Here is a 23,747-nt window from a genome sequence, read left to right on the forward strand (position 1 = left end):
CTCTGAGTTTTATCTTGAGACATTTGGGAAATTCGAGATTTGCAGTCTTTCCTTATTATAGCCTGTTTCTCACACTGCAAGTTAATTGTATGTTCAGGTTTTACTCCTCTGTGCCTACTGTGTGTGGGGCTTATTTAGTTTCCATTAAACTTTTACTTCCTTTGATGGGCAAGGATTTTGTTTTATTTAGCTTTTTTATTTTTAAACTGGATGGAACATTCAATATAAGATATTCATTAATTGAATTTTCTCATTGAGAAAGATAATTTATTGAGTGGAGGATTTGTACATGTCATTGCTCCAAACCATTATTCATTTGATAATCCATATTTCATTTATCCAAAAGTTGTATTTTCTAAGACCCTTTATTTACTTTCTTGTATTTCATTTTCTCTTCACTGATGTCTGCAGCATTTGAAGTGTAATTTTGTTGGTGAGTGAGGATGGTATTTTTCATAAATCAAGTTTTTGTCACTTATCTATTATTCAGGTGACAGGGAATAGAAAATTCAAATCCTAGTTGAACTGTTGTTGGTACTAGGCCCACGTATGCTGTTCCTCATTTGCCTCATGTAACTGGGTGAGATTCTTATCTGTGCCCTTGGCAGCACTATGTGTTATATATCATGGACAGTCATGCTTAGTGCCAGTAGTTAAAACTATGCATGTTTTAACATGTGCCTGGTGCCTCTAATATGGAGGAAGGGCAGAGTAAATGAAAATAATAGAACTCTTTTTGTTTTCTAGTAGCTATGGAAAGGTACAGGTAGATCAAACTTTAGATTGAATTATTTCTTAACCTCACAAGAAATTTCAGGTAGAATTATTTTTGTTTTATTTTATTTTTTGCTTTTGTTTTATTGAAGTAAAATTCACACAACATAAGATGAACCATTTTAAAATGTACAATTCAGTGTTATTTACTATATTTACAATGTTGTGCAATCATCTCCTCTATTTAGTTCCAAAACATTTTATCACTCCTAAAAGAAACCCGTACCCATTAAGTCACCCATTACTCTTTCTCTGCCATCCCCTGGCGGCTACTAATCTACCTTCTGTCTCTATGATTTTAACTATTCTTGATATTTTAAATAAATGGGATCATGTAGTATGTATCCTTCTGTGTCTGACTTCCTTCACTTAGCATAATGTTTTCAAGGTTTATCCACCATTGTAGTGCATAACAGTACTTCATTCCTTTTTCTCACTGAATACTGTTCCATTGTTTGGATATATCAAACTTTTGTTGCCACCTTTGCTATTGTGAACAGTGCTGCTGTGAACACTCATGTACGCATACTTGATTTCACATTTAAGTCTGTGCTCGTTTCAAGTTAATTATTTTATAAGGCATGTGAGGTCAAGGGTCATTTGGGGGGCCTATGGATGTCCAATTGCCTTAGTGAGAATGTTGTTTTGAAAAGGAATATGAAGGTCTAAACATCTTATACTGTCATTTTGTAGATTTTTATTTCTTGCACCCTGTTTTTCTTTACCTAGCCAAGTTTTGAATAAAAGTAAAGCTATTTTGTGATTCTGATATAAATTTGTTCTTTAAAGACTATGTACTGATTAGAGTTGGTTTACTTATCTCAGTTTTTTCCTTGCACTAGGCACTTAGGTCAAGGGTGGAACCTTAAATCATTGAGAAGGCACTGAGACATTTCTGAGCACATTTTCTGAGCCTTTTATCCCCGTAACAAAGCAGTGATTGTTTGCCTCAAATGTCTGTTTGAGAGAAATTTTGTCCTCTGACAGATTGAGACTCATGCCCTAGACTCTAATACAAGTAAAAGTTATTAAATTAGAACTGACGTTGAGAATTCTTATTGGAATTCATGGTAGCACTATCACTAATAGTGCTGGTGTGGAATAGTGCTAGAGTGTAAGTTTTGGCTGAATCACTGAATTGTGTGACTTGGACAAATAATTTAAATTTTATTCTTTAAATCTATAAAATGTAGTTAATAATTTACTAAAATATTTAATCTCAACAATAACTATAGTGAATATGCTGTTGAAATAGTCAAGTTTCAGTGGAGTTAACCGAAGTCATCGTAGGTCATTCAACAAACAGGGAATTAGGCATTTATAACACTGTGGAAGGGCTGGAGCAGTGAGGTTAGGGCCTCCATACTCCAAGTAAGCAACCACCCCAAATTAGGAAACTGCCCCTGCCACAGGTATTCTAGGTGCTGCCATCATAACAGCTCCACTGCCAGAAGCTGGTAAATAGGCAATGGAACGTGGACTCTAGCTGACACTGCCGACACTACAGGTCTGCTGGAGCTTGCTTCCTACCTTGATGCAAAAAAACATGGCTTCTTTCTTCCACATCTTGTGTGTGTTTCTCTACATCACATCTACAACCCAATCACAAAGGTGTCCAGGAAATACAGTCTTTAAAAGCTTTCTAGCTTATGTGTATGTGTCTGTGTCTGACTGCCTGTCTGTGTAGGAGATTTGTGATGTGTATGCTGGCCATGGGCAAAACATAGGAAAACAGTGGGAAGTGCAGTGGTATATATGTGCTCTGAATGCTGTCAAAGTATTTCAGAATGATTTAGCAACATCCCCAAATGAGAGGCAATATAGCATTGGGGTTAGGAGAATAAACTGGAATTAGAAGGCCTGGATCAGTTCCTAGCTCTGTCTCTGGCTAGTTCCCCAACTGGGAAAATCATTTAGCCTTTCTGAAAATGGTAGAAATGATATCTTCTGTAAGAATGTGCAGAGATCTTTCAATGTGTAAATATATATGTACATGTAAAGCACTTGGTAAGTGCCTGGTATATCATAAATACTCAGAAGATGGGAACTTTTGCTGCTATTGTTGTGATTATTCATCATCTGTGTCATCATCATATAAAAGTATTTGGACATTTGTGTTGGGCCAGAATTGTGCTTAACAAACACGGACAGTTGTTAGAAAGTTGACTTCTGAAAGTAGTTCTGCCTGTGATGTTACGGCCTGCATAGGCACTAAAATAGGTGATACTATTTATTTTGAACAATAGAGGATGTTTTCCAGAGGGCTTACCTTAAATAGGTTTAAGCAACAAAGGATTATTTATCAGCTAATTGTTGAGAGAACCCCAAACTACTTTTGGCAAGGTCTTTGTCAATCCCTAATCAGCAAATCCATGAGTTTGAATTTTTCTTTTGAGTTAAGAAGTCGCTTAACTTATGAGTATTTCAAGCTCAGCGACCCAGCATGAGTCTCAACTAAGTATTGTTTTTCTCTACTTATATGTGCTAGTATATGGGGTTTGTGAGGGTCTTCAGGAAGAACATTAATAAGAGTATATCCTTAAGGCTGCTTGAACTTGATTCTGTCATGTCACTCACCTGTCAGGTACCCTCTCCCTCTCCAGGCAAGCATCCCTTTATAGTACTTTTATATTGTATTTGTGTGCCTCTCCCATTATACTAAGAGATCTTAGAGGGTTTAGAGGTTGTTCTTACTCATTTTTATCCCCAGTACCCAGCTTAGTCCCTGGAAGGTGCAGCTCAGTAAATGTTTGTTCAATGACGGACATTATAACTGAGTATTCAGTCAAAGACTAAACATTAGGTCAGCCCTGACTAAAATCATCTCACAGTGACCAAGCTCAGGAGGAGGAAGAGGGAGGAGGAGATGGGGGAATGAGGGTAGTAATAGTGAGGGTATCATTGTTTGCAGAGAGAACTGTGTTATTATTTAATGTATCCTGAAAGTCTAGCAATGAATCTAAAATACATTTGAGTATTCACTAAAAGATATCTAAATGAATGAAAGAATGAAAAGATAAGCTCCCTGGTTTAACCCTGTCCTAGAATATTTAAAGTGTCTGAGATATTTTTGGAAACAGATACTCCCATTGCCCCAAATTAGAACCCCAAATAGTGATCCTCTCCTGTCCCTTTTCCTCGTTGCTAAGCTACAGGGAGTTTGGTTAGCTGCCCTTCAGATCTTCTACTGAACCTACTAACTGCAGTCAAAGCTACTACCCTGGAACTTAGCTAGGGAGTAAAGGGAAGCTAATGCCTTGGGTGGAGTCCCTCTCTTTCACCATTCTGTGCCCCCTGCTTTTGGTCTCTAACATCCCCTACTGTGACAGCTTCTCCTCCTTTACTCTGTGCCAGTGTGTCTCAGGAGTTTAATCTTTTGTTAAGGAGTGATGAAGATCCCCAACCCTGGCAGTAACAGGGCTCTATTCAGGAGATTGGAACCCGTTCCTTCCCTCCTGACCTCACAGCTATGCTACCGGATATCTTGGTTCACTCCAGAACTGAGAGACCTCATTTTAGCCTGCAGCCCTTTTTCTATCTTGGGGTTTACTAACCCTTCTGGTTTCTGGACCAGACTCTGTAAGTTTTTTCTGATGTTTATATAGTAAAAACAAAAAATATTGTTCTTTGTTCCTAATAAAAATTTATATGTGAGGAAATATTTCTCTCAAGTATTTGAGTTAATGCCTTGAACATTAATTTACAATGTTTAGAAAGGTTATAAAGAAATGTGATAATCAGTACAGTGGTTTCATTAGAAGAGTTAGTACTGTTACCCTATTTGATGTGAATTGAAAATGGTTGAGGACTATTTTTTTGTTTTTTGCTTTGAGAAGGAAATGCATGGCAAATAGTAGCCAAAGAAAAATCTTTAATTAGAATTTGATGTCTCTATTCCTGTTATGCAACCAGTATGCCTTTTGGAAGTGGAGACTATGAAAAGGGACATACTATTTAAAAGACCAATTTCCAATTGTGATAGTTACATTATTCACAGATATTTTCTATCCTAAGTGAAGGTAACTGTTAGAACCAATTGTGAGAGAGATGGTGTCAAGTACTGCAAATTCTTAGAGTGCTTTCTTTTAAGGAGATTTTATCTACTCTGAGGCTTATCTAGTAGACATTTTAGAGTCCAATGTCATAGAAGGTTGTTAATCTTAGAGTTCTATGTTGAGTCTTCTTTAGTAATGGAAATCTTTTACAGAATAAGGCTTGAGCTTTTTAACATTTTTGATTAACTTAACAGGTTAATTGAGATTGGCATCAAGCCCAGATTTGAGGGCTAGGGGCTCAGTGGTTTGCTGATGTAGTAAAACTGTAGTTCTGTTTTCTTTTTGTTCATTTTGCCCTTTACCTTCAGGAGTTGAAGTAGATCTCCCGTGGTCTGGTCACATGTGTTCTGAGCAGTGGTCATACCACACTGGGCATAGCAGTTTGCATTCATTTCAGCTTCACTGTGACTTGACTTTTTCCAGACTTAAATCTTAGTACAGCTTAACCTCAGGGAGGAAGGGAGGCTTTAAATCCTTGGGAATGGGAATCCACTTTGAGAATGTATTTTCTTTTTTTTTTCTCTCTCTCTCTCTCTCTTTAAATTTCTATCCAAGGGAAAACATCTAAGGTGGGCTTTCTATAATCTACTTTTTAGTGTTTCTTGTTTATTATTTTCTCTTTGGATTTGTTTCATTTTTATCTTTGAAAATATTCAGAGGATGGAATCTTAATTTTGCATTTATTTTTCTTGTTTGAAACTGGAACTACAGGAGTTTTTATGGCATTTTCCTCTAATATATTAGTTGAGGGGGGTAGAAGAGCAGTCTTGTTGAGATTATTAGGAAGGAAACCCATTTAATTACAGAACTGTACAATTAAATTTTATTTTTAATGAGGCCTACTTTATTAAATTCATGGCTCCACACATGCAGTCAGTTATTTGAAACCATGTTAGGTCAACTATTAAAATTAAATGACTTAACTAATAAGAGTTGTGTTAAAATAGGCTGGGTGTGGTGGCTCACACCTATAATCCTAGCACTCTGGGAGACCAAGACAGGAGGATCACTTGAGCTCAGGAGTCAAGACCAGCCTGAGCAAGAGTGAGACCCTGTCTCTACTAAAAATAGGAAAAATTAGCCAGGCATGGTGGCGTGTGTGTGCCTGTAATCGCAGCTACTCGGGAGGCTCCCTTGAGCCCAGGAGTTTGAGGCTGCAGTGAGCTATGATGACGCCACTGCACTCTAGCGGGGGCGGGGGGGGAGGCGGGACAGAGCAAGACTCTGTCTCAAAAAAAAAAAAAGTGATGTTAAAATAAACATAGAGAATTGATGCCTTTCTGTGTTTTCATTGTATCAGTTAACATAATTGACCTCTCATTATCAGGTGCTCTTGAAATATGAAAAGAGAAGTTATAAACTTTGTTTTTAAAGTAGCTCAGTTAAATTTATAGTATTTCACCATTTGTTGGCAGGACTTTGTGTCATTGTATCAGGATTTCGAAAACTTCTATACAAGGAACCTCTACATGAGGATAAGAGACAACTGGAATCGACCAATCTGTAGTGTGCCTGGAGCCAAAGTGGACATCATGGAGAGACAGTCTCATGATTATAACTGGTCATTCAAGTGAGTCTTGGTTGGGGAATTATTCCTTGACAAAACAACAAAAGGATTTCTTAATCTGAGAAAATGTTTTGTTGCAAATTGAGTATTCTCTCAAAATAGGAGTAGCAGCTGAGGATACAATACGATTAGTTTCCTTACGTGTTGTTCATTGTTATTGAGATTTTTTTTTTTTAAATATTTTCCTATTACATTTACTGCTATGCCACATCATGGTGGAGAACAAAATTTGAATTATTTAAAAAAAGGAAGAAAGAAAACTTATCTTTTCCATTATGCCACTTACCATAATCCAGTATCTGAATTTATTTCTGGATATTTTGATTTCTTAAATGATTTAAGGATATAAGTATTTTTACTTAAATGGATTGAGTGGTTTAGAAAACTATTCTTAACATTTTACTTTATCGTTTAGATTGCACAAGTATTACATGATTACATTGCCATTTAAAAAAAGACAAATAGTATAGTTAAACTGAAAGTCCCTCCTGACAACTAACCTCTCTTCCTCTCAAATCTATTCTCCCACAAATCCTCCTTCACTCCCCACTGGTGGCCATTGTTACCACTTTATTTTGTCTTATTCTTCCAGATGTCTTCTGTGGGGACATATTTGTAGTGTATCTACTGGGGTTACACACAGGTAGTTTTTTGATTTACAAAAATGGGATTGTACTGTATATATAAATTATTTTACATCTTGCTTTTGTTTTTAATACTTGCTAACATATTAGTAACATCCTTCTCATGTGTATATTCATAGCAAGTTTATTATTTGTAGTGGCTACATAGTATTCTGCAACATAAATGTTCCATGGTATAGAAGGTTGGGATGTGTTATCCTGTGTTAATAACACCAAAATCTAGGGAGTAAAACAATAGCAGTATATTTCTTTTCTACACTCCATGTTCATCTTAGGTTGTTGGGGCCCCAAACTATGTTGTCCTTACTTAGCAGTGCAGGCTGACTCAGTTTCCACCATATGGAATGTCTCTGGTCCCTGTGCCTGGGGAAGGGACATGGCAAATTGTGTAGTAGCTCTTAAAGGATCCTTATGTGTGTATGCTCATGTGTGGGAATTACTGAGTCAGAGTATGTAGATCTTTTAATGGATAAGTACTGCCATACTGCCCTCCAAAGAAAAAGTATTGATTGATATTCTTATCTACAGTATATGAGGCTGTCCTGGCCAATACTCCATATAATCAGTTTTTAAATCATTATCACCATTAATAAGTGAAGATCACAATTTTGTTTTAACTTCCATTTCCCTAATTGATAGTGAGTTTGAGATTTTTTTTCATACAGACTTTGGACCTTGTTCTCTAATTCCTATATATATAGTGCTTTTCTGTGTGTTTACCAGTGCATTTGCTATCACATTTAACTATTTTTTTGCTCATGAGTTTCATTAATTTTTATGCTGTTGAAACACAGGTATACAGGAAATATAATTAAAGGTGTTATAAACATGGGTTCCTACAACTATCTTGGATTTGCACGAAATACTGGATCATGTCAAGAAGCAGCCGCCAAAGTCCTAGAGGAGTATGGAGTTGGAGTGTGCAGCACTCGGCAGGAAATTGGTAAGTGTAAGCTATGTTTGGCCAGCTGAAGTTCTTTACTTTTTACTCATGGGTTGATAATACTGATATAGAGCTATAGTATTAAGTATCCAAATACTTTGCCATGTCATTTAGGTAAGGTAAAGAATGCTTTCTTTTTCTGAAGTAACAAATGATTTTAATGCTTTCAACACATTTTGAGATATATTTGTCTTCTCTAGTATGTTATACATACAGAATGTTCCTAGAAAAGTCCCATTAGTATTTATTTGACTTACAGCTTTAATGTTGATTTTTATTGGCTTTTGCAAATGATGGTGGTTAAGAGTGCAACTTATTAGTGCATGGGCATGTGAGGGTTAATCTGTTCATTTTTTCATACTGGTAAATTGGAGCTAATAATAATTCCTATCTTTATAGAGCTGTTTCCTATCTTTATATTAGCTGATTAAATAAGCTAATCCATATAAAGCACTTGGAACATAGTAGACATTCAAAAAATATAAACTCTTTATTATTGTTGCAAGTCTGCAAAGTGTAAAGGATTAACAGCTTTATATAAAGAGATTTAATTTATTTTAGTTCAAAGGAGGATTTCAAATTTTTTTCTTTTTGTTTTAGAGAACTGATAATTATAGAAATTATAAGACAACTTTCTGGATATTTATTACAGTAAATCACTCCAAAACTTAGTAGATTTAAACAACATTATTTCTCACAGGTCTCGGGATTGGCAAGTGTAGATGGTTGGTTCTTACACAGGGTTCCTCACACGATTGCAGTCAGTGGTGGCTGTATGGCTGGAGTCATATGAAGGCTTCTTCATTCACGTGTTTCACCTAGGCTGGGTTGGCTGGAACTCACTGTGGCCTCTCCATGTTACTAGCTTGGGCTTCTCCATAGCATGGTGGTCTCAGAGGGTCATTTGTCTTACATGGCAGCAGACTTTTTTCCCAGAGGAAGCACTCAAAGATACCCACTGAAAGTTGAAAGGTTTTTTATGCCCTAATTTTGCAGATCCAGAATATCACTTATGCCTCTTTCTATTGGTCAAAGCAAGTCCCTAAGGCCAGCCCAGATTCAAGGGTTGAGGGCATCAGACTCCACCTGTCAATGGGAAGAGTAACAAAGAATTTGCATCCCTATTTAATCTACCGTAGCAACTCTGTCAATTCACTAAATTTAAAACAAAATGAAGAAATCAAAAGATAAAAATAAAATTGTGTGGCTTTTCACATCCTCTAGTTTATTATTCAAATTGGGCATCTCAGACTATATTTGCAAGTTACAGATCTTCAAGACCTCTAGTTTCTATTGCTGACAAAGTTTCATAGGCAGCTTCTGTAGTCATTCATGTTATAATTTTTATTCCAAAATCTCCTAGGTTTGAGTGTCATTGCTCTGGTCCAAGAAACATAAGCAATTCTTCCTAGAAAATATTCAGAGTTGCTTTTAAAAGCAAATTCCAATTAAAAATAAACTCTGTGAGAGTTAGAATATGTTGGATTTTATTTAGGTTTCTTTTCCAAATTTTCATAGATTCTCAGCCCTGTTTCTTTAAACACTGGAAGTAGGCTAGTATATGTTTTCTTAGATACAGTAAGGGTTGTTAGATAGTCTTTTGTGATATCTGAGCATAAAAAGCAATCAGACTTGTATTTTATTTATTTTTATAGATTAAAAGTAAATATTTTGGTTTAATTCTTAAGGTATATGTATACACATAGTATGCAAGTTTTTGATATAAAAAGTCTAAATTTTTAAAAGTTTGGATCTAGAATAACTCAGTAAATAAGAAATGGACTGGTCTTTTACAATGATTTAAAATATATCTTTGCTGGGCGCAGTGGCTCACGCCTGTAATCCTAGCACTCTGGGAGGCCAAGGCGGGTGGATTGCTCGAGGTCAGGAGTTCGAGACCAGCCTGAGCAAGAGCGAGACCCCGTCTCTACTAAAAATAGAAAGAAATTATCTGGCCAACTAAAATATATATAGAAAAAATTAGCCGGGCATGGTGGCGCATGCCTGTAGTCCCAGCTACTCGGGAGGCTGAGGCAGTAGGATCGCTTAAGCCGAGGAGTCTGAGGTTGCTGTGAGCTAGGCTGACGCCACGGCACTCATTCTAGCCTGGGCAACAAAGCGAGACTCTGTCTCAAAAAAAAATAAATAAATAAAGTAAAATAAAATTTATCTTGCAGCTACCATGAAGGGTTTCATTACTCTGATCCCTTACCAATTTAATGCTAGAGGAAGCTTGGTTAGATCTTTGTCCTATCTTAAGTTCTTGTCTGTTAGGTAACTTCTAGGAAGAAGTAGCCCTGAAAACTTCTTTTTTAATGTGGTCTTCTGGGTACTTATTAGATAATTCCTTAACGTAATTCCTCCCTACTTCCTGCTTCAGTTTGGACTGGTTGCTCTCCAGGACTGCTCTATAGTTACATTCTGATACTACTCTTTTGGGGAGAGGGAGTCAACTTAGGAATTTCCTTTCCCTCACCTCTGTTTTAGATTCCTTATTTCTTGTATCCTACATCTTCCTCTTTTTAGACATACTCTCTCATACTGGTAGAACTCATTCAGCAGTGGTTTCCTGGGAGTTCAGGGGAGATAATTTTTTTGAAAATTTGGATATCAGAAGATATCTTTGACCTCCCATATTGCTGAGAAGTATGAGAGTGCTGCCTATAGTCCTCTCGCACCCAGTGGTGCTGGTCAGGAGTATGATGCTGTTCTGATTGTCATTCTTGTGTATGTCATTCCTGCCATCACACCTTCTGTCTGAAAGGTTTTGTTGTTTAAAAACCTGTGTTGGGGGCTACTTAGTGCACAAACATTGTTAATAATCCAAAAAGTACAAAAAGATACACAATGAAAAATCTGTTTTCCCCTCATATCATCCAACCACCCAGTTTCCCTTCCTGTAGTAATGAGTGCCACTGTTCATTGGTGTTCTTGGTTTTGTTTTTTTTTGTTTTTTTTTTTTGAGGGGGGCATATCCTTCACTGGACCCTTTAAAGATCTTCTCTTTCTCTTGAGTATATCAAGATATTTCACTTGTGCCTTGGTATGAGTCTTTTTTCCCGTTAATTGTGCTGTTTTGGTGCTTAGTAGATACTTACAAATGGAAGAATCATGTCCTTTGGTTCTGTGATACTTACTTCTTAAGCATTTTTCTCAGTTCTCTCTTTCAGAGACTCCTACTTAAAACTCCAGTTTTTATGCCTCACCAGGTTTCCATACAATGACTTCGCTTTATTTTGATTGAATCCCACTCTGTAAGGACACAGAATTATTTACTATCTGTGTTAGTTTCCTAGGACATCTGAACAAAATACTATAAACTGGGTGACTGGCTGGGTGCGGTGGCATGCACTCTGGGAGACCAGGGTGGGAGGATCGCTTGAAGTCAGGAGTTCGAGACCAGCCTGAGAGAGAGCAAGACCCTCTCTCTTCTAAAAATAGAAAAAAATTAGCCGGGTATGGTGTTGTGCACCTGTTGTCCCAGCTTCTCAGGAGGCTGAGGCAGGAGGATCGTTTGAGCCCAGGAGTTTGAGGCTGCTGTGAGCTAGGCTGACACCACGGCACTCTAGCCTGGGCAATAGAGTGAGACTGTCTCCAAAAAAAAAAAAAAAAAAAGAGAGAGACAGAAAAGAAGCTAGGTGACTTAAAACAACAAAAATTTATAGTCTCATAATTCTGGAGGCTGGAAGCATGAGGTCAGGGTGTCAGCAGGACCACGATCTCTCTGACAGCTCTAGGGAAGAATTTTCCCTAGCTTCTGTTTTGCCAGCAATCCTTGGCATTCCTTGGCTTGTAGATGAAGCACTCCAGTCACACAGCTATCTTCCTGTGTGTCAAACATTGTCGTCCTTGGTGTTCTCTCTATGTATGTCTACCTCTGTGTCCAGATTTCTCTTTTTTATAATGACGTTAACGACATCCTATAACCTATTTTTAACTTGATTATCTCTGTAAAGACCCAGTTTCCAAACATTACATTTTGAGGTGTTGGGGTTACTTCAAAATACCTTTTTGATGGGCCACAATTCAACTCATACACCATCCTTCTAGATGTTTTCCATTTTCATTAGTTGTGTTTAGGATTGCAAGTATCTACTAATTAATAAAAATGGAGTTTTGTGCTTTTATTTCTTGTTCTTCCAGTTTTGTTGTGATTTTCAACAGGAAAATGGGAGTAGAACATTTTAATCCCCTCATCTTTAAAGCAGAGTCTAGCTGACACTTCAGAAACGACAGACGGTTTGATCTAATGATGTAGTTAGGGGAACGTTGTGCAGTGACAACATATAGTAAGCACACCTTATATCTTTATGGTGCTTTATACTTTATAAAGTGCTTGAACATATCTTTTTTGATCTTCACAACAGTGTCATGAGGCAGATAAGAAAATTATTGTTGGTATTTAGCAGATAAGAAACAGACTCAGGGAGGTTCTAAGTGATTTGATTAGCCTTAAGGCATAAACTTAAGTGTCCAAGTTCAGCATTCTTCTTTCCCGGCATCTTTTCTCTCTGCCATGTCATCCAGTCCTAAAGGATTTGAATGCCAATGTAAAATTATAGTACAAATTTACCAGTCAGGTCAATGTGAGGGAATATGCTTTTTTACCTGTCTTTTGCTGTATAACAAACCGTCCCAAAACTTAGTGGTTTAAAACAACAACAGATATTTATTTGATTCTGCTATCTTAGTTCCATGTGGTTTTGGGTGGGCCATTATGACTGAGGATAGAGTATCTAAGAGGGTTTAACTCGAATGTCCTATACCTCAGCTGGGTGGTGGGGCTAAGGGCTGGCTAAACATCTCCGCTCACTTATCTCTCCCCTCTTTCCGTAGTCTTATCCTCCAGAGCCCAGAGCCCCCCTCTCTCCACATGTTCTCTTTTTACAGTAGGCCAGTTAGACTGTTTTACATAGCAGCTGACTTCAAAAAGTATAAAAACAGATTTTGCTACGCTTCTTAAGGTCTACCTGGGAATTGGCATGCACAAACAGGAATGGGAAAAATTATTGGCAACCTTCTTTGCAGAAATTCCACCACAGGAATTTCTTCAACTGTTGTATTCTTTATGAGCCATCACTCTTCGTGATACTGACTCCTTCACAGATCTTAGTCTGAAAAGGTCATAACACATAGACTGTGATTTATTTTTATTAAGTGATGAGTAATTCTTCAGGATTTTGTGATATTGACTTTAACTTCTTCATACAGGAAACCTGGATAAGCATGAAGAACTAGAGAAACTTGTAGCAAAGTTCTTGGGAGTAGAAGCTGCTATGACATATGGCATGGGATTTGCAACAAATTCAATGAACATTCCTGCTCTTGTTGGCAAAGTAAGATACTGTCATTTATGAAAACTCCCTAATATATATTTTCTTTCAATGTTTGTTTTGGAAAGCATTCAGAGCTAGCCAGAAGCTATCATAAACTTTAGATTAAACATAGTTTACCCAAAGGTACTATGACAAATTTTTGGACAAGTATATCCTATGGAGACTTATATCAGTTGGAGCTTTCTTCCTAGAACTCATGATCCTTCTCTCTTTCATTAGATGACTCTTGCCTTTTTTATTTCACACAAATTTCTGAAGGGATTCAGGTAAATAAAAACTTGTGGAAGACTAAAACTATGAAAGAAAGGTTTAGTTTGGAAAGTTATTTAGCAGATGGTTTTTCCTAAGTAGAATATGAAAATATATAATTACCCTAATATTTGTTCTCACAGTAACACATGTTGCTTAGATATATATAGATAACTTTTATGTATTTTATACATATATATTTTTTATATATAGCTATATTTCCCCTCCCCCGATAGGTAGAGTTTGTGATGGAGCAGTTGAAGAGAGACTTTATAAATTACATTTTAGCAAATTGGCACTATTGGTTTTAAAGGGACCCTTGAGGTTATTTATTCTCATTTTAACATTGATATTAAGAAATGGTATATTGAAAAAGTAGTGGATTAACTCAAGCAGGATATTTGAGGTTTTGCTTGCTTGCTTGTTAGTTATTTATATGGTCAAATTTAGCACTGTGACTACGAGCACACTAACCTTTCTGATCCTCAAAGTTTCCTTTGTAAATGAGGTGGTTGGACCAAGTTAACTCTGAAGTCCTTTTCAGTTATACAGTGTATGGGTCTATAAGGAACAGACGGGACAAATAGAAAATAAATAACAAACTAGAGATTTAAAGCCAACCTTATTGCTGTCACATTAAGTGTAAATGATTGATACATTCCAATTAGAAGACAGAGGTTGTCAGATAGAATTAAGCAGGTTTCCTAATATATAAAATAGTAATCTGTTTTAAATATAAAGATACAGAAGTTAAAAGTAAAAGGATAGAAAACAATAATCAAAAGAAATTTGAAGTGACTATATTAATATAAACAAAGATTTCAGAACAAGAAATATTTCTGGGGATAAAGAGTAACATTGCATAATGATTAAGGAGTTAATTCATCAAAAGGACATAATTTTAAATGTGTAAGCACCTAATAACAGAGCTTCAAAGCACATGAAGCAAAAATTGATGAAACTGAAAAGAGAAGTAGATGAATACAGAATTGTAATTAGAGATATTAGCCCCCCTCTCTTAATTGATACAAGAACTAAACAGAAAATCAGTAAAGATACAGAATACTTGGAAAACACTGTCAACCAATTGAGGTAATTTATGAAACACTTTACACAACAAAAGCAAAAACATTTACCAAGATAAACCATATTCTACTATTAAACAAGTTTTTTTGTTTGTTTCGTTTTTTTTTGTTTGTTTGTTTGTTTTTTTTGAGTTTTTTTGAGACAGAGTCTTGCTCTGTTGCCTAGGCTCGGGTGCCATGGTGTCAGCCTGGTTCACAGCAACCTCAAACTCCTAGGTTCAAGCGATCCTCCTGCCTCAGCCTCCCAAGTAGCTGGGACTACAGGCATGCATGCACAACCATGCCCAGCTAATTTTTTCTATTTTTAGTTGTCTGAGTAATTTCTTTCTATTTTTAGTAGAGACAGGGTCTTGCTCTTGTTCAGGCTGGTCTTGAACTCCTGACCTCAAGCGATCCTCCTGCCTCAGCCTCCCAGAGTGCTAGGATTACAGGTGTGAGCCACCATGCCCAGACTTAAACAAGTTTTAATAAATTTAAAAGTATTAAAATTATTCAAAGTATGTTATCCAACCACAGTGGAATTACATTAGAAATGAATGATACAAAGATATTTGGAAAATCCTTGAAATATCTGAAAATTAAACAGCACATTTCTAACTAACTCATGGGCCAAAGAAGAAAATACAAGGGAAAATAAAAATATTTTGAACCAAATGGAAATGTAATATATCACAATTTGTAGGATGAAGCTAAAGCATTGCTCAGATAGAAATGTATAGCATTAGGCCGGGCACAGTGGCTCACGCCTGTAATCCTAGCACTCTGGGAGGCCGAGGCGGGTGGATTCCTCGAGGTCAGGAGTTCGAGACCAGCCTCAGCAAGAGCAAGACCCCGTCTCTACTAAAAATAGAAAGAAATTATCTGGCCAACTAAAATATATAGAGAGAAAAAATTAGCTGGGCATGGTGGCACATGCCTGTAGTCCCAGCTACTGGGGAGGCTGAGGCAGCAGGATCGCTTAAGCCCAGGAGTTTGAGGTTGCTGTGAGCTAGGCTGACGCCACGGCACTCACTATAGCCCGGGCAACACAGCAAGACTCTGTCTCAAAAAAAAAAAAGAAAGAAATGTATAGCATTAAATGATTATACAGGTTGAGCATCCCTAATCCAAAAATCTGAAATCCAAAATGCTCCAAAATCTGAAACTTTTTGAGTATAATATTGGAATATTTGCAATATTTGCAGATATTCCAAAATAAAAAAAAATGAAATCTGAAAAGATTTCTGGTCTCAAGCATTTCAGATAAAGGATATTCAGCCTATATTAGGAAAAAAGGAACGCTTCTACCTTAAGAAATTAGAAAAAGACAAACAAATTACACCCAAACTAAGCAGAAAGAAGACTATAATAAAAATAAATGCAGAAACCAATGAATTAGAAAATAAACAATAGGGGAAATCAGCAAAACCAAAGCTGATTCTTTGGGAAAATGAATAAAATTGATAAATCTCTAGCCAGACTGGTCAGGATAAAAAGAAGACACAAATTACCAGTAGCGGGAATGAGAGAGAGGGAGTACCACTACACATTCTGTGGACATTAAAGGATAGTAAGGAAATATTAAGAACTTTATGCCAATAAATTCAACAACCTAGATAAAATGGACAAATTCCTTGGAAGACAAGTGCATGGTTCTTTGATTTCACATCGTAATACATTGCTGTCCTGCATTTTGGCAGTATAAACCTGAGATTCTTGGCTGGGTGTAGTGGCTCATGCCTGTAATTTTAGCACTTTGGGAGGCTGAGGTGGGAGGATTGCTTAAGGCCAAGAGTTTGAGACCAGCCTGAGCAAAAGCAAGACCCTGCCTCTACAAAAAACAGAAAAATTAGCTGGGCGTGGTGGCACACACCTGGAGGCTGAGGCAGGAGGATTGCTTGAGCCCAGGAGTTTGAGGTTGCAGTGAGCTAGGATCACACCACTGCACTCCAGCCAGGGTGACAGAGCGAGACCCTGTCTCAAAACAACAGCAACAACAACAACCTCCCCCCCAAAAACAACCTAAGATTCTTATTTACAATTTCTTAGAATTTTTCACACTGTAGGATTAAATAATCTCGTCTTGCTTCTCCCTGTATGCTTATAAACTCTAACAAAGCATCATCTAGAATTAGATTTTTTCTGTACAGACATTGAAGGTACTACCTTAAAGATTTATCTTTCAAATCAAGCATTATAGTTGAAATGTTTTTTAATATTATTTAATCTGTTAAAGGCAATTTGAATAATTATTTAAATCTGATAACTAAATTTTTGTGTAAGGTGGTTGATTGTTCAGTTTAACAACAGGGTGAGGCAATATATTAATTAAGAGCATGTGTTCTAGAAGCAGAATCTTTGTATTTATTGAGTCACTTGTGACCTTGGGCAAGGTTTTTCACTCCTGAGCAAGAGTTTCCTCATATGTAAAGTGGGGCTGATAATAGTACCTACTTCATAAAGTTGTTGTGAAGATTAAAAGTAATAATGCATTTAAACCCCTTGACCTAATGCCTGAATCATATTAAGCACTTAAATGTCAACATTTTTAATATTTATTTTATTTTTGAAACAAGGATATAATAGAGTCTCATAGTAAATTAGAAGGGGCAAAAAAACCAGATTGATATGTTGAAATGGTGAACAAGGCTATCTAAAAAAGATGATAAACAAAAAGAATGTAATGATATTACAGGTTTTGCCAGAAAAAAAATTAGCTGGAAAGAGAAGAAAATAAAATGGGAGGGGGTGGTTTTTAATGTATACTGGAATGCCAAGAGTGGTAGAGTGGTAGGTGAAGAATTTGAAGACTTGAAAAAGAAAAAAATCTAACCTCTCTTCATTTTCCCCCAGTTTCATTTTTTCCAATTTTAATGCTCTTTTCCAACTCGAATTTAGATTTACTGAAGAGTTGCAAAAGTACAAGAGAGTTCTTGTATGCTATTCATTTGGCTTCCCTTTAAAATAACACCTTACACAATAATAGAACATATCTCACAGCTAAGAAATTAACTGTGCCACAGAACTATTAACTGAAGTGCAGAACTTACTTGGTTTTCACCAGTTTTTCCACTAATGTCCTTTTTCCATTCCAGGATCAGTTGAGAATCCACATTGCATTTAGTTGTTGTAGCTCCTTAGTCTCTTCCAATCTATGGCAGTTCCTGTCATTCCTTGTCTTTCATCACCTTGACACTTCTGAAGAGTACTGGTCACTTATTTTGTAGAATGTCTCTCAATCTGGGTTTGTCTGCTGTGTTGTCATGATCTGATTGATTCTGTGGGTTATTGAGAAGGATCCCACAGAGGTGATGCTCTCTCATTGTGTCCTATCAGAGGCTACATTGTTTTGATATGTATTACTGGTGATGTGAATCTTGACACCTTGGGTAAGGTGTCAGCTAGCTTTTTCTACTATAAACTTTACTACTTTTCTTGTTATAATACTAAATATTGTGGCAGAGATACTTTGGAACTATATAAATAGCATTTCTGATTAAACTTTTACCCACTAATTTTAGCATGTATCTGTGCATCTTGCCTGTGGCAGTTATTACCTTGGTATTCTAATGGTGCTTTTTCTGTTTTTCTCCTTCCTTCCATACTTATTAATTGGAATTTTTGTGTAAGGAAGACTTGTAGCTTCTCCCCTATTTATTTATATCAGTATGGATTTGTGAATTATTTGAGTTATAACCCAACACAATTGCTTTTTTTGTTGTTGCTTGAGTTCTGGCCATTGGGAGCTCATTCAGGTGGACACCTGTGTCCTTTGAATATGCAAAAGTATTTTTTTTAAAGCACTTTTCGTACTTTTTGGCATGATAAGATGCTTCAGGCTTATCTTATATTTTCCCTTTCCCAGATTTGACATTAACCAATTCTCCAGGAAGCCCTGTTTTTTTTTTTAAATTTTAGAATGGTATTTAAAAAATCAAGGTCTGCAAAGTAGGTGTGTTTATTGCTATAGGAGTGTCGCTGCTTCTCACCTCTCAGTGGATAGAGCTATCTGTGTATACATATATAATTTTTTTTTTTTTAAGAGACAGGGTCTCAGCCATGCGTGGTGGCTCTTGCCTGTAATCCTAGCACTATGGGTGGCCGAGGCAGGAGGGTCACTTGAGGTCAGGAGTTTGAGACCAGCCTCAGCAAGAGCAAGACCTCTTCTCTACTAAAAATAGAAATTAGCTGGGCATGATGGTGTGTGCCTGTAGTCCCAGCTACTTGGGAGGCTGAGGCAGGAGGATTGCTTGAGCCCAGGAGTTTGAGGTTGCTGTGAATTAGGCTGACGCCATGGCACTGTAGCCCGGGCAACAGAGTGAGACTCTGTTTCCAAAAAAAAGAAAAGACACGGTCTAGTTCTGTCACCCAGGCTGGAGTGCAGTGACCCAATCATAGCTCACTTGTAACCTGGAATTCCTGGGCTCAAGCGGTCCTCTTGCTTTAGCCTCCTGAGTAGCTGAGACTACAGGTGCATGCCACCACGCCAGGCTAATTTTTAAAATATTTTGTAGAGAAGATGTCTTGCTATGTTATCCAGGCTGGTCTTGAACTCCTGGCCTCAAGCAATCCTCCCGCTTCTGCCTGGTTAGTAGTGAGTGAGACAATGTGCCATTTTCACAGGCGTTACCCCCTCAACTTCCATTTCCCACAAATAAACAGTACATCTTACCAAAATCATATGGAATTCCCTCAAATCAGAGAAACGAGAACTTTTTAAAGATTGATGTATCAGATTTTAGGCATAAAGAAAAACCCGTTGCTATAATCTTAATATTTAAGTCAATCATAGGACTTAACATTAAATTAAAAGACTAGAATTTTTCATATACTTTGAAGATGTCTTTATAAAAAATAATCATGTATGCTTGTTTTTCTTAAAATTGATCACTTTGCTGTTGTACAAGGTTTCCGTAATAAGGTATCATTATTATGATTATAACATTTCATAATTTGTCTAACTAAACCTTTCCCCTCCAGCTTTTTATCTTGCTGTGCTTCTGATTTTGCAGGGTTGCCTGATTCTGAGTGATGAACTGAACCATGCATCGCTGGTTCTAGGAGCCAGACTGTCCGGAGCAACCATTCGAATCTTCAAACATAACAGTGAGTTTGCCATGAAATTCACTAATGGCCTTGTTGTGTAATATTCTTTGGGTCAGTGGTGGTGGTAACATTAGTTCCATTAATAGTTGAAAATGCAAATGAAGCTAAAGTAACAACGTCTAAAATGTTCTTCTGGTCCAGTCTTTTCAAAGTTATTGTTTCCCTCACTGGAATAAAAATAGAGGGTAAAGGAAGCCTTTTATATGAATATAATACTCTCCTTTTGTTTGACTTTCAAGCTTTCCATCCTGTTTCCGTGTTTACAAATCTCTTGTTCAAATATGTTTACTAGATGCCTACGGTGTGTCATGCTATATAACACTAGGGGTATTGAGATGCATAAATCAGGGTCCCTGATCTCAAGGATCTGTAACTGGTTTATGAGGAGACTTAATAGATGAACCAGAACTTACAATACAATGGACAGATGCTGAATACTGATATGAATAGATGCCATGAGAACACAGAGAGAGGTGGCACTAAGCGAAACCCTTTTCTCCCTAAATGGCAATACCTTTGTGTATTATTAAAATGACTTTTTACAATAAAAATGCATAAATTTCATAGTTAAAATACACATAGGAAGAAAAGATCGTGCAACTGTATGTTTAATATCCTCTTTTGCCAAAATGTGTATATGTACAGACAAAAGCCTAAAAGAATATATGCCAAAATGTTAATTAAGTCTGTACCTCTGGATGGAAGGATTATAGGTGGTAACTTTTTTTTCTTTGTCTTGTCTAAAATGTTTTATAATGAGAATGCTACAAATAGTATTTTGTTTTATGTAAATGGGATCTTACTAAACATCCTTGTGTAACCTGTTATTTTCTTTTTATAATATATTGTGAACATTATTTGTCAGTACATGTGACTCTACCTCATTCTTTAATGTCACTGTAGCAGTGTTTGGATGTGCCATGATTTTTTAATCGATCCCTCAGTTGGACAAGATTTCTAAATTTCTTACTAGAAAGAGCATAACACTCACATTGTTGTACAATCATCTGATTAGTGCCTTAGGATAAATTCCTAACAGTCTCAGAATGCCTGGTTAAAAGGTATAAATTTTTAATACTTTTCCAGATTGCCTCTAAGCATTGTACAAATTTTTACTTAACAAGGTGATAGTGACTGTTTCTACTTGCTGGCCAACATAGGCTATTATGAATCATTTTAAATCTTTCTGAATCTAATAAGTAAATAATATGTTAATTTTTATCTATTTAATTGTTAGTTGTAGAGTAGCTTTTTGTATAGTTAATTTGTATTTCTTTATAAATTGGACATTTTCAAATTTGTTCTCTTTTTTGCTGACTCTAGGAGCCCTTTTATTATCCTTTCTTTTATGTTTCACTATTTTTTGTTTATTCTTTTCTTTGTTTTTAGTGTCTTGCTACGAAGTCTCATTAAAATGTTTATGTTGTCACACCTACAGTATTATTGACTTTTGGATTTTACCTAATGCTTTCCCAATTCTGAGTTATAGGCTGTTCTCTTGTGTTTTCTTCTGGGAGTTTTGTCGTGTATTTTTTATTTAAATTTACATGGAATCCGGGGGGGCATAGTATGGGAGAGAGACTAAATTATTTTTCCTAAGTAGACAATATGGTTAAACATTCCACTATAGATATTTCTTTTTGTCTAAATTTTGAATAAATATTTATTTTTCTCCTCCTTTCTGTATATGAACATAGGAAGCTAAGACAATTAGTACATTTTTATTTGTATCCTGCTGATTGCCACACATTGCTCTCTGCAGCAGGACTGGAGACTTTGGATCAGGAGATGGTAAATATTTAATTCTATGGAGAGCATCTTCTATCTCTTGGTTAGGTAATATGCAGATTAGTCTGTTACAAATAACTGAATGTATAAGCATAGTCACAGCCTTTGGCTATCTTATTTGTGTTTGTGTTATGTGTTTTTATTACCCTGTTTCTTTTTTCTATCAAAGTCTTCGTATGTAAAGAACAAAATCATGTAGTTTTGTAATCCCTTTCTCCAGTGATGAGCAGTAAAGAATATAAAATCGGATTTTATGATAGGGTGTCTCCCACCCCTATTAAATATTCCCCAGACTTAGTGTTACTTAGATTTTTGGGAGTTTTTTTAAGGACTTAATTTCAGGGCACATGTTTTAAGTACGAAGTCTATAGTGGTAGCAACAATGGTCTTCAAAGCATTTGTCTTTAATAGGGAAATTATGATCCTCATTAATGGCAATACCAGCCACATTGTTTCCTAGGCCCATTGACCACCTTTAGGACCAACAGAGCCATAAGAACTTGGTTATGTATAGGCAACTGATATAGTCAAACATGGAACAATCACAACTGATTGCCAACCTTGCTTAACGCATAGACTCATGGATGTCCCAGACTGGTGTATTTTTAACCCAGTGCCAAGATGTAGCTCTTTAGTAAGCATTTATTGAGTACATCCTAGGTGAGAGGAAACATACACTTTGAAGTTTTTTCCTCCCCGTATTTGTTTCTTAGGAGGTATATGTACCTGCGATGGTTTATTCGCATTCTTTTGCTTGGTCTTCTTTATGCATTTATTTCTGAATGACCCACTAGGATTAGAGATACAGTTTGATTCTATAAACACAAAAAAGCTAACTGAATGACAAGATATTTTAATGTGACACATTGGTCATTTCATTAAGCAAGCTAATGAACTGAATTAATCATTACAGTCATTTAGGTAAGTTTTGATGGTTTTGAATATTTGTTACATTTTGGATTTCAATTCAGGGTGGCAATAATTCATCCATTTTGCCCTGTTTTTTTCTGCCCAACTCTATGTTAATATTCTTTGCTGAGACACACTTCCTGAATAAGAAATGCATATTTACATTTCTGGAGTAAAGTTAGGAAAGAGGAAGGTGCTTTGTGACTTTGTTCTTTTTTGATTGCTTTAGATATGCAAAGCCTAGAGAAGCTATTGAAAGATGCTATTGTTTATGGTCAGCCTCGGACACGAAGGCCCTGGAAGAAAATTCTAATCCTCGTGGAAGGGATATATAGGTAATCCTGCTTTATTATTTTTACCTTTGTGACTTGGCCCATGAAGTCATAGAATTTTTTTTTTTTTTTTTTTGAGACAGAGTCTCGCTTTGTTGCCCGGGCTAGAGTGAGTGCCGTGGCGTCAGCCTAGCTCACAGCAACCTCAAACTCCTGGGCCTCTGCGAACCTACTGCCTCAGCCTCCCGAGTAGCTGGGACTACAGGCATGTGCCACCATGCCCGGCTAATTTTTTCTATATATATTTTAGTTGGCCAGATAATTTCTTTCTATTTTTTTAGTAGAGACAGGGTCTCGCTCTTGCTCAGGCTGGTCTCGAACTCCTGACCTTGAGCAATCCACCCGTCTCGGCCTCCCAGAGTGCTAGGATTACAGGCGTGAGCCACCACACCCGGCCCGAAGTCATAGAATTTTTAAGGTGAAAGAACTCAAGTCTATCCGCCTCTGGAAAGTAAGAAGACAATGTTTACAACTTGTTACAGTACCTGGAAACAGCACTAGAACAGAAATCTTTTTGTCTAACTCTTCTTTATTCTCTCCATTATACTAAATGGCCTCCAAATCCCCTTTCTATTTGGGTCTTTTATTTTTGTACTGCTTGTAGAGGGAACTTATACATAGGAGCAAGAATTGGAATATGTATTCTAATATGTCAAAACAAATTATACACCATTTAATTTTAAGAAATATTTTAGTTAATTTTTACAGCCCTTACACTTATTCTTAGCATCTAATTTTATTTGTTCTTTTGTGTAATTTTAATTGCATATGCAATGTGATGCAAAATCTAATGTTGCCTGTAATTACAAGCTTTAGAAGAAACTGCTATGACTTTAATTCTTTCTTTCATGAATTAAAATCACTTACGTTCTGGTGCTTGCTTTATAAGCTCCAGTCTCCTTTCCCCTAGCCTTCTGCATACCCATGGTATCATCTGACTTCGTCAGTTTAAAACCACAGGTAGAGTTGTCAGACCACTT

General features: G+C 36.6%; 1 protein-coding gene across 1 annotated transcript in view; it reads left to right on the top strand.

The window, feature by feature from the left end:
* Positions 1 to 23,747, top strand: part of SPTLC2 (serine palmitoyltransferase long chain base subunit 2) — an 88,220-nt gene that overhangs the window by 26,852 nt on the left and 37,621 nt on the right. The window contains exons 3-7 of the mRNA XM_045562701.1: positions 6,245 to 6,399; positions 7,835 to 7,983; positions 13,195 to 13,319; positions 19,645 to 19,738; positions 22,665 to 22,770. Coding sequence (XP_045418657.1) covers positions 6,245 to 6,399; positions 7,835 to 7,983; positions 13,195 to 13,319; positions 19,645 to 19,738; positions 22,665 to 22,770 — 629 coding nt within the window. The remainder of the gene's footprint in view (positions 1 to 6,244; positions 6,400 to 7,834; positions 7,984 to 13,194; positions 13,320 to 19,644; positions 19,739 to 22,664; positions 22,771 to 23,747) is intronic.

Source organism: Lemur catta, chromosome 1, assembly GCF_020740605.2.
Source record: "Lemur catta isolate mLemCat1 chromosome 1, mLemCat1.pri, whole genome shotgun sequence".
NCBI lineage: Eukaryota > Metazoa > Chordata > Mammalia > Primates > Lemuridae > Lemur > Lemur catta.